The sequence below is a fragment of the Hippoglossus stenolepis genome, chromosome 21 (assembly GCF_022539355.2).
Source record: "Hippoglossus stenolepis isolate QCI-W04-F060 chromosome 21, HSTE1.2, whole genome shotgun sequence".
NCBI lineage: Eukaryota > Metazoa > Chordata > Actinopteri > Pleuronectiformes > Pleuronectidae > Hippoglossus > Hippoglossus stenolepis.
The window spans coordinates 5,189,028-5,201,490 of record NC_061503.1 but is presented as its reverse complement, the minus strand read 5'-3'; the positions used below and the strand labels follow the sequence as shown (position 1 = coordinate 5,201,490).

The following is a 12,463-nucleotide window of genomic DNA, read 5'->3' as shown; positions in this document are numbered from 1 at the left end:
AGTGCACTTAAGGCATAAAGGCTCCAATCAGGAGGTGATGATAGGGCATGTAATGTTGGCACCCGCTTGACACGCTGATAACATGCAATACAGCTTGCTGTGCTTACTGATGTGTGTGTGTGTGTGTGTGTGTGTGTGTGTGTGTGTGTGTGTGTGTGTGTGTGTGTGTGTGTGTGTGTGTGTGTGTGTGTGTGTGTGTGTGTGTGTGTGTGTGTGTGTGTGTGTGTGTGTGTGCGCGCACACTCCTTGTTCACAGGCGATGTGAGAGCTAGCATGGCCGTTCACACACAAGACTGTTAAGCTGATGTGTTGTGTCACCATTAAAGCGGGGAGGCTCGTTCACATCGGGAGAGAACTTGTGCGAGGGGTTTATCCATGTCTGTACTCTGTAATTATGTGTTAGAGTAAGGCACGCATATGCTTATAGTCATGCACCCGCAAATAATCTTAAAATGTATGTAAGCAATAACGTGAAAAATGGCACATACACACAAGCATGTACACACACTACCGTACCTTTACCCACACACTCTCGCAATGATGTTGGAGACATAACCGTAGGTATAGTTGTAGTGGTATTACTTCCAGTGTGAGGCAGTGAGAGGAAATGATGAGAGGGTGATAAAAATGAGAGCGATGGAAGTCAGTGCTAGACAGTAGGCGGAGGAAAACCAGTAGCCCACATACAGCCGGAATTCCATCCAGCTGTGTGTTCTTTTTTTTCACAATTGCCAAAAAGTGTAATTGTATTGAAAAATGACACAAATTAAAGATGTGTTATGTCTGAAATGAAATGGGATGAGACACGGGTGTGGATGGCCGCCTGTTGTTTTGGTCGCCTGTCGTCAGGGGTGGTATTCATAAAACATAACAGAAATCTGAGATATCACGAGTATGTCACTGAATAATTTTTCATGCTAAAATAATCAATCATCACAAAGTATTATAGCCATAAAGTAACAAACATAAAATAACAAAGTAGGTAAGTGCTTTCCATAATTACTTGTATCATTTATTTTCTATTCTGCTATCACACTGAGCTGGAACCCGTCATGCAACACTTGATATTGACACTTGAATTGCAGAGGGCAACACTCATCAAGCAATATTTTTATGTTAACTAAAACTTGAATCAAGTCATCAAAAAGATTGCGAAAAGAAGCAAGATCATAAAACTGTCCAACCCCGAGCTTGTTAATTTCTTTAAGCTCAATAGTGTGTTTGACTTAAATTTATCAGGCCAGAAAATGTACTCTAATTAATGCTTATGTTGCTTTTTGCTTATTATGTAAGAAGGCAGGCTTAAATGTAAGCTACCATGACACGTAGAGAGAAATTCTCTAATGCTACATCTGCTCTGGCTCTGCAATGATATCGACTTTCTTTTTCTTTAAAAAACAGGCTTTATAAAGTATGTGCTTTATTCTCATTATGATCCTTACTACTGTAGCTTTGATTTGAGGAAGTGGTTTGCAATATGTAACAGTTTTAAATAACAGTTGATGGATGAACCAAAACATGAAAATAGATAGTTGTCAGTGTGGATGTGAAGCTCAACTGTCACTGACTAATATTGTTATGTTTACTTATATAATGACTATTTATTTAATATAAAATGTTTACTATTATAGTGGCACATTAACTCTTTGCAACAATGAGCTTGTTATCCATTTTGAGCTCACTGAACATACTAGCAATCCAGCCGGGGGGGGGGAACACATTTTAGTGGCAAGAGACAAATTATTCTTGTGTCAGTATAGAGTATTGTACTTTTCAGAGGCAATTAAAGTAAATATGTGTTCTTGCTAGGCTAAATGTCAGCTAAAAAATAATTAAGTCATTACAATGCTACCAATGACCACACACTATAACTTAAAAGTGGCTCAAAGGCGCTCATTCAGGTTCACAATGTTTCTAATACACATTGTGCTTATTGTTGGGGTCATTTTGTACTGTTCCATGCCTTCACTTCCTGTGCATGAGACAAACCCTGTAAAAACCCCCCAGACACTATTATTATTTATAACACATGTACGCACTGAGTGGTTTCAGATTGCCTAAACATATTTATTAACCACCCGTGTCATTATCTGATTTGCTTTAACAATATTTGTGCACATCCCTCCGTGTTTCAACGTGTTTTAGATTGGACTGACTCACCACCAGTGCTCTGCTATCATTTGTTGGCCCATTTCACACTTCTGTGAGTGTGACGCCGAATGAAAGCCAATTTTGTGAGGCTTGTCTGAAGCGGGATTAGGCTGGATGATATACCATAATTAACTTTTCTGTTTTGTTGTCACATAATGCGAAAGTCTCATTAATCCTTGGAGACATACAGTTGCAGACAATTTCCAGTGGAGATACAATACTCTGTCTCTCTCTCTCTCTCTCTTTGTGTCTTTGCAGGGAGAGAATGCAGTTGGGGGTAGAAATTAGGGAGTGTGCGAGCAGTGAGCCATTCAGCACAGGTCACTGGTGTCTGTTCCCTCAGAGGCAGGAGTGTGTGTGCGTGTGACTGCATGTATGTGTGTTTAGCTTTTCTTGTCTCCACATGGACATGTAACCAGCAGATCATAGTGACAACAGACAAACACCTACAGTATTTCTGTTTTGGTAAAATGCACAGCTTTGAATTGTAAGCGTCAGGAAACCTGGGAGATTTCAGGCTGTAATTGATGTGGAATTTGAAGAGCTACTCCTGTATGTTTAGATATTAGATCTGATCAATGCTCGTCAGGACCATGCGACATGTGTCACGCTCCGCTGATGTGCAGTACAAGTTTCGAGGAATCAATATCCTGATTACAGAGCTAGTGTTACAATGTGGTGCTGCTGCGGGGAAGCCTCTTGGCCAACATGTCCTGTTGACTCTGTAGAAATGCACTGTCTCAGCCATGCATAGAGTGTGTTTGCATGCACGTGTGTGTGTGTGTGTGTGTGTGTGTGTGTGTGTGTGTGTGTGTGTGTGTGTGTGTGTGTGTGTGTGTGTGTGTGTGTGTGTGTGTGTGTGTGTGTGTGTGTGTGTGTGTGTGTGTGCGCTGATCGACATTTGCTCAATGTCAGTTTATTTCCCCAAAGGCTTGGTCCCATGTTGTATATGTTACAGTGTTCATGTATGTGTTGTGTTATCACTGTGTAGACGTATGTGTGTGTTTACAGTATGTGTCTAATGTGTGTGTGGGACAGTTCAGGCAGCAAAGTCACTGTGAGGACATGTAGGCTTAGCTGATACAAAATAGAAGAGTGATAACTCCTTATAGAAACAAGAGAAAAGCCTCCAAAGGAGATCACAGAAGGAGGGAGTATTAGAGAAAGCAATGGGGTCATTTTATGCTCAGTGTGGCGGTTAACAACTCGGCTCGTCTCTACTTCACACACCGCTCGTCCTGTCATATCTCAGGTTGTAACATCTGTCAATAGACTCTGTTGTTATTTTTCCAACAGAGTGTTGCTGTGCTCTGTTATCCATCATTCATGACCCAGTGTACAAAGCATCTTTTGAAGAGATGATTCCTTACATGGGGACAAACAACACCAGTCCCATCCACTAAAGCCTATTTTGAAGCTTTTCTGCCTTCTACTTATTATGTTAATTCTATGAACTTATTTAATTCATTCAAAGTAATATTTACCTAATTTTAGTGGGCTTTTTGCAGTAGTGCAACTATTTGCTATGCCTGGTGTCTTCATGTCTGGACGGTAACTTCAGTTCACTGATGCAACCCTCTCGTGCTTTTTCTAGGTTTTTGTTGTAACACATGGTTGCTTCATTTGTTGTCCACACTTTTTTTTTTATCAGGCAGAATACAATGTGCAAAGCATTACCAGCAGGACAAATTAAATAGATAATTTGTTTTCCAAAGTGAATAAACATTTTTAATCATTTAACTTAAAAAATAAATGTATCTTGCCCCCCAAAAAGTATCATCTAATTGTGTCCATAGATGCTGTCCCCACTAATTTTCATATGGATTCTTAAATATATGTGAAAAACTGAAAATGAGATGAGACAAAAAATACTATGTTGATGGTAGAACTTCATTTTATTACTTGATTATATATCTAATTTAAGTCATACAGATATAACTTGTGTTCATATTCGCAGTTAATACTGGAAACAGTTGCACGAGGTCATGTACTTTGACGCTCTGGTGCCCTACATAGAAAAGTTAGTTCCAACACAGTCCAGATTAAATTTAGCTCTTTTCTTGTTTGGTGATTATGCACCACTGAACAATTTGCTTTGAGCTTCTTCCGCCTCTTTTGGAGTAAATGAGTAGTGTGTTAAACATCTGGAGCGCTGAACTGCTCGGTGATGGAGTCAACCCGGTGCAGCTGTTTGCTAAACACCCTCTGTCTGCTAAGCGGTATGTCCTGAAAGCAGACAGTCCAATATGTTGAATAAAATCTGTTGGGATTTCTCTGCAGACTCCATTAATGCTCTCCAAAGATGGGATGGATGAGCATTTTAGTTGTTCGTGCGCGCGCACACACACACACACACACACACACACACACACACACACCAAATATACATTCCCGTGTGAACCTCTACAATTTCACTTCAGAGCAATGAGGGGCTAGCGTCTGCCTAAGCTAACAGGATTTGATATATTTATACATTTTCTGTATTCATGTTTGGATGATTCATCTATCAGTGGGTGTCCTGTGCCTTGATCTTCTTCCAGATTTTTCATTTTATTTTTCTTTAACTTTTTCCCTCCTCATCTCCAATTCCTTCTCTTCTGCCTTTGTAAATTGATTTATTGATTTTCACATTTTGAGAATTAAGATTACGTTCCTTTTAACTCCGGTTCAACTCCCATCCTCATTCTTTGTCCTTGTTTTCTTCTTCAGTCCAATCCAAGCACAGCCAAACAGTCAGAGAAGTGATTAGTGCAATGAGCGGCTTGTTCCAGGTTATTACTTTATGTGCTTTGGATGTGAAACCATTTGTCATTGAGTGTCTGTTAAGGCAGAATGATGGTAAAACCATCATTAGGCCCGTGGACCTGTGCTGTCAACGAGCATCTGGTTTTCTGAAGTGTCCTTGAGCAAGACACTAAATCCTTTGTAGCTACCAGGGGGCCCTTATCTCTTATATTGTCTTTTTCCCACTGGGAGCCTGACCTTCGAACAGCAGGGCATAGATAAAGAGGATTCATCTGCAGTGATTAATTAAGTATCACATCAATGACACATATTCTTAGTTGGCTTTTGAAACATCAAATGTGACAGATATATAAGCCCAACTAATACAATGGCATGGCTATTAAAATTGGCCAATCTCATAGATTGTTGATACAGACATTCATGGTCCCCAGTGGGTGAATCTCATTGACTCATGGGGATCCCATGATCTTTCCATTAATGCAGTAAATTATGTATTTCCACAAAAACGTATACCGACATGCATGGCTCCCACAGGATGTATATAGCTATGTATATAATGTGACTAATCCTCCCCAGAGGAAGAACTGTATTCATTAATTTTTTTAATTTGTTCATTTAATATTAATGAAACCTAATATAAATGAAGCTGTTCATCACCAGCAGGTTAAACATTTCATTTTGTTCAAATAGCAAAAGTTAGCAAATGCTAATCTGAGATGGTGACCATGGTAATCATCATACCTGCTAAACATCAGGGTGTTAGCATTCTCCTTGTGAGCATGTTAGATTTAAGCTCATTGCACTGTGAAGCCAAAGTATAGCTTCACAGTGCTGCTAGCATGGCTGTAGCCTCTTGAGCTTGTTCAACTGTAAAATGTCCTGCTGAGTACCAGCTGTACCTTGCTCTTTCTTTTTAATGTTCAGTCTTTTTTACATTCAGGTCCTGAAGAAAAAGTATTTTTATGTAAGACAATGCAGTTTGGAAGATGAAGATAGCAGAATTTGTATTAATAATATAACTGTTATGGAATGGTAGAAGTTAGTGGTTTTAGACTTTCGACAGCAAACTTCATCCTTCGCATCCCTTGTCTTTTCTGTTTTAATCACTCTGCAGGATTTTGACGACTTCATCTTTGCGTTCTTCGCCGTTGAGATGGTGATCAAGATGGTGGCTCTGGGGATTTTTGGCAAGAATTGTTACCTTGGTGACACATGGAACCGCTTGGACTTCTTCATTGTACTGGCTGGGTGAGTTATGCAATTACACACACAATAACACATGCACAAACTCACAGGTGGCCAAGCATAACCATGCATAAACACTGGAGGCTCGCACAAGGCACGATAGACACTCACATCACACACATGCAACAAATTTCAGCAGTAATGTGCAAGTCAGGGCTTAGGAGTGCGCGGTCAGAGTCACGAACAAAGAGAATCCAGAGTGTAATAGATTTTCAAGCTTGTAAATGTAATTGTGTCACTAGCTTCCAACAAGCTGCAGGGGTTGTCATTAAAGACATTTACCCTAAATGTCCTGTAAAAGCCTTTGAACTAGAAATTGGTAGGAAGTTTCCAGTGCTACGAATCTGTCAGAACAGTGTGAGAGAGCAAGATCAGATTTTAAGATGAATTAATGCAAATTTAGAGTTTGTCTTTTTTAATTAGAACTTGTTCTGCACATATAAATCAATAAACACAAACACACACGCAAACACACACAGTAATTTGATTAAACATGTTACAGAACATAGCCTGCTGGTTTTGATCTGACATTTTCATCACACTACATCCCCTGCTGGTTTTTAATGCCGTCCTTCTGCCACAGCTTCTGTTGTCCATCAGTGGGAAGAGGACACATTTCCTTCTGCATGTGTATGTGTGTGTGTGTGTGTCCTTCAGCAGCAGAGATGTTACACTTCACCTACTTCTTTTGCGGTCATACACCTGTGAAGCATATCATATGGGTTTACTGTTAGCAGCACCTGTTTTCTATAGAGGCTGCCGCCTTGGTCTTCTCTGTGGGGGAAACCCTGAGCTGTCATTCATTTCATTCCTTTACTTCCCTTCTCTGTTCTTCTCTCTGAATCATACACAGTAAAAGCTGCTTCCACCAGAAGGGACTAGAGGAGAAATACCTTAATGTCTGGTATTCAGGCCTTAATCTATTGAATTAGGAGAAGTCTAATTAGAGGATGTTAAAATGTAAGAGACATTGTATGTAGCTGCATACAGATGAAACTATTATATATCTGTGGGGGGAAACTGGGTAATTGCAACAGTGCAGAAGAGGACATACTGTGCATGTGAATCAGGCCTTACATGCAGGTTTTTTAGTTTGTATCTAAGAAATTAGTTAATTCTGACAGTAGTTGGTTGCAGTATGCAGTATGTTTCATAGAATGCAAGTAATGGTTGCTTTAATTATGGATTCATCTGCCAACATATTATGATTTATAATTTGTTTTAAATGTCTGAGAATAGTGAAAAATGCATTTCATATTAATATGTACACATAAATACTTTTACTAATGAAAAGACATTACAACTGATGCTGAGTTCGGCTCAAATTGTATCTAGTGTACACCTTTTTAATGGAGGTAATTGTATCATTAACTTTAATGCGAGAGCGCTCATGCAAATTGATGAATCCTACATCCCTATATACATCCTTTATGATTTGGTTAAACTATTATTTTCACCATTAATCCAGCCTCCTTTTTTATCACCAACCTGATTTTGGAAGTCATACTTACGGGACCACACTAATTTCATATCTAGAAAGGTGATCACATTTGTCATTGTGTAGTGCAATATCCGCTTTGTCATGTGCAACTGAAAATGTCTTGCACGTGTGTCAGAGGGTTCCGACCCCAGGTGAAGATATATGGAATAAAGCAATATCGATATTACATGCTTGACTTCAGAGTGTAACATTAATGGAAAGTTCTGTACCGTTGTAGCTGTTTTTTACGACCAGCAGTGTGTGTACCATGCAACTGTGATATCTTCAGATGGAGTAAGCCAGGGACTATTATTACATCCTCCTTACTTTCCCCTCACCATATTTCCCCTGTCACTCTCCACTCTGTAGAAATGTCGCAAAATTAATTTATGGAAAAGGCGGAGTGTGTGTGTATCAGTGCATGAACAATATGGAGCGTGACAGAAAACATGGCACAGGAAATAAAGTCTATGTGTCATGGGTTACACCATGTTGCCATTTTTGAACAAATTAAAAAGAACAAAAAAACTCATCTGTACAGAGAGCCCCCAGCCACACGTAGACAATGGTAACCTTGGTAACGGCTGGTTGTCGAGCATTTGATACATCCTGGCAACAGTGGTTAAGTGTGCGGAGGAAGGCTCTGATGAACAGTTTGTTTCCTTCCAAGACGATAATTACAGCTAAGCTGCTTTTTCAGCAGGTCTCCCATCCTAATCACCTCTCTGTCAGGAGCCAGACAGAAAGACATGATGGAGGGATGCCTGTACGAAACAGGTGGAGTGTGGAGAAAGAGATAGACTAGTGAAATGTGCAAGTAGGGATTTTTCTGCCAAATGAATGGTGGGAGGAGGAAGGAGGGATGCTTTGCTAGACTCGCATGATAAAGAGAAAATCAGTAGATAAGAACGTTTTCTGGGGAAAGCTGAAACTCCCACTTGATAAATTAAATTTATCATTTCACAATAGTGTTTAACTCTCAAATCATTTCGCAATTGCATCATCTGAAATGCCCTCACAGGCAAGACCCATTTGCCTGATTTTCTGATGTGCCTGATGTGGTTCACCCCATGATTTTTTTAGTTCTTTCTCATCTATCGACTCACATTTGTTAGTCTTTAGCTGCATGTGTGTGAGAGGTGAAAAAGCTGGTGACACGCACTGACTCTACTGTGGATTCGCCTGGCTTGGAGTTTTAGAGCTGCTAAAACGGAGAAGTTTGGAAATGTTACAGTAACAGAGATGTTTGGAAACCTTGAGGTAGACACAACTGCTTGCTGATTGGGTCTTTTCAGTAATGCAGTAGCCTTTGCTGATTCATCAGGCTCTTATCATAGCTCTTATCAACCGGCATTAGCCTAATTACCCTTCTGTCTTGCTAACAGCTGCTGTGCAGTTCAATTTTTGCATTTTACAATGATACAACTGCCACTTCAACTGCCAGCTTACGCCTTCCTGTTACACCCCCACACGCATGCCCTGTATACGAGAGTGTTCATGTGATATTCATTTCTAGGTCAGTTAGTAGGGATTACAACTGATACGGAGTTAAAACACGTGTGGACAGAGATCATTTTAGTTTGAAAACACTGTTTTCCAAAAAAAAGTGTTAGTATGAATGTATCCTTAGTCAGGCTACTTGATGACTGATGACTCGTGTTAAAACATCCATGTTATATTGATACCATAGAGCACTATACATACAATGGAATAGATCAGTGGTTCAAGGAGAATCAATAAAATAAAGCAGTGTGTACTTTTGACCTTTTTATGCAATCTTGACAGTGAACAGACTTACTAAAATTGTATTTCCTATGTATTCATTTTGGCATGGAGATTTTCAAATTAAAAGGCGTAATAAATCAGATTATTTTGGTCATATCAGGGAAAAATAGCTGCCTGTACCCTGGGGTAAGTAAACTCAATTACATTTTAAGACTCAGGTCTAGATTGACTGACTTGTTAAGAGAGTGTTTTCATTTATTTATGTATGTATTTATTGATCGGTGCAGTGGAGCCCCAGTCAATAGCTGAGGGAGTCTAAACAGCAAACTGTGCTGGCTTGCTGTAGCAGACAGGGGATCCTATCCCTCATACATCGATCCGCCTCTGCTCTCTCTCTGTGGCTGGATTCCTCCTGACGAGAGACAGAAAGAATAATTGAGGAGGAAAAAGAAGGAGTGAGTACGGAGTAGGAGGAAGGGTGACGGATTGACAGAAAAAGGCAGACAAAGACAGAGGAAGAGAACCAGAGACTGTTGGGTCGATTGCTTCATTGGACTCCCTCAATATTTAATCTGGTCTGATATTTGAGGACAGACACCACATATGAAAATACTCATTTTGTTTGTATCGGCCAGTTTTGCTTTGAGTCCATGAAACATGTTGAAATAGGTCATTTAAAGTAGGTTATCAATAAACCAGCTAAAAAGTCTAAAAATCAGTTTATCCAAGAAACAATATCCTATGTAAATATTTGTTCAGAATTTTGTGATGAATTCTTATATATCATGACGAGCGGTTATAATTGCTGAAATTATACAGTGGCAGTCATTCAATACATGCAGTCATGCCATAATACAGGCCTTCATTCACTACCCACTGTACACTGTATCCCTTATTATACGTCTAACAGTAGAATTAATCAGTGGTTTAAGAAATTAAAGCTTTTTGCATCTGTTAGCCTTTTAGACATGTTGTCTTATGGCTCATTTATGTTGCCTTTACATATGAAGAGATATATCCGCTCCAAACAATTTAACCATCACTGCCCACACTTCTCTGCTTCCTTTATGTTGGCATGGTTGTTAAGCAATACAAGAGTATCTGATTATAATATACATGGCAACGGTGGTAGTGGAGGTGTTGTATGTCCCAGTGCTAATGCAAAGCAGCATCATCTGAAACCCTGTAGTTTTTTTGCCAACCCTTTAAGTCATTTATCAAAACGTTTCGCCATTGTTGAAATCCTCGTGTCTTATTGTCGTTTGCCTGAACTATTGGCTGCACTGCCCTTTTTTTAGTTGAATAATCTTTAGAGGCCAGAAGACATAAAATTATTCAATAATTTTACAAGGAATTCAAAGAAAATTAATAGATCTGAGTCTGCGGCCATACTAGCATCTCTATGAGGCTGCACCTAGGTTTAATGGTGATTTGAGCAAATGCTAATACCAGCATGTTGTAAGGTGTATGCACCTTACAACATGCATTACAGTTTAGTTAAGTTTAGTTTGTTAGCCTGCTAATCTTTGATAGCATGGGGATGCACTAAACACAACGTGGAGCTAAGGCTGACGTATTTGGTTATTTACCAAAATACTGTTTAAGTAAGTAAAAGTAAAGTTTAAGAGGATCTGATGAAAAGTGACAAGATTGTCAAAGCTCATCAGAAGGATTCATCCCCAGGAGACCTACGACTGTCATGACTGACAATATATATTTTTATAGTAAGTGCTTCAAGGGAAGTCAATATATGCAGACACCTCAGGCACCTCACGTACTTCAGACCTGGCATACACAGTATATACAGAGTGTTCCAGAGATGGCAGATAAAGGTCAGATATTTAATGTATTGTTTAGGTTATTTGCCAGTTTTCCTGATTGTGTTCTCTTTCTTTCTTCAATCTTGGAATGGATGTTCAATGGCATTTGTACGTTCTACTTAATTATAGTAGTGTAGATGAGGCTACACTGCTACCAGGGTCTTCCAATATATTTGTCCTTTTAAACGGTCTTAAAGAAAGGAAACATTTGCAGGAAGTGTGGTCATAAATCTTGAATATTAGAACAGTCTCAAACAAGGCATAAACTATATAGTGTATCCATTATCCTGACCATGATCCCAGGCATGCAAGGCAATTACATGAATGTATCAATGTATCATCATTACCGTGATGCATTGATTTTTTTAAATACAAGCTTAGAACCTTAAACAGGCTTTAAATATTCAGCACATTTGATTGGATTGAGTGTCACTGAAGAAGGTGAGAGAGGAGCCTGAACCTAATCCTGAGCGTCATCTCTTTTCTTGATTTATTGATGAGTGTTTGGAGAAGATCCAGCCCAGTTTAGGGGACAACTGAAGGAAAAAAGTGTGAGGATGGAGGAGAAGAAGCGATGTTAGTAAAGATTTGAAGAGGAGGGGAGAGAGAGAGACAAAGTGTTAGAAGGGCTTGAGGTTAAAGTTTATTCAGGTGGTGTAACCAAACCAAGGATACATCCATACTAATATGTTTCAGTTTTAAAACGGGTTAAAAGTAAAGACAATATCCGTCCATATGAGCATTGCAACTCTATTAGAAGTAATCTACATTCATAGGTGTAAACATGGCACCAGTGATGCATTTCAAAACTAAAACGTACTATTGTGAATGTAGCCAAAGTTGACAGTTAACAGTGAAATGAAGTTATAGCCAAGCAGTTATTGAAACAATTTTTATTGCAACATACTGCTGGAGTTAACACATCATTAGCTAATACAGCACTCGCGATAACGATAACACCGCTCATTCAGTTTGAACGAGTTTGCTTTTGAAGCGGCAGCGCAGGCACCAGCCCATCAAATTGTGTTTAATCTCAAGGGTATGTGCTAGCCAATCAAATCACGTTGATGCAAATATAACTCCTACATCACATCAACCGTCAAAATGAGCTGGAGATCAAGTTGTGGATTTAACTCCGTTTACGTCTCTTTAGTGTTGAATTGACAGCTAGCATTGCATGTTAGCACGAAAGCCGGTTATGTTTGTCCTGAGCATGAAACCGATTGACGTCGTTATGTCGATTTTGCCAGCACCAAGCGTTGGGCATGCCAACAGTCAAGCGTTAACGCATCCCATA

General features: G+C 39.4%; 1 protein-coding gene across 8 annotated transcripts in view; it reads left to right on the top strand.

Moving 5' to 3' along the window:
* The window catches only part of cacna1g (calcium channel, voltage-dependent, T type, alpha 1G subunit), a 147,201-nt gene that overhangs the window by 6,917 nt on the left and 127,821 nt on the right, over positions 1-12,463 (top strand). For all 8 annotated transcript variants that reach the window (XM_047338374.1, XM_047338370.1, XM_047338369.1 and 5 more), the window contains exon 2: positions 6,011-6,144. In XM_047338374.1, the coding sequence (XP_047194330.1) occupies positions 6,011-6,144 (134 nt within the window). The remainder of the gene's footprint in view (positions 1-6,010; positions 6,145-12,463) is intronic.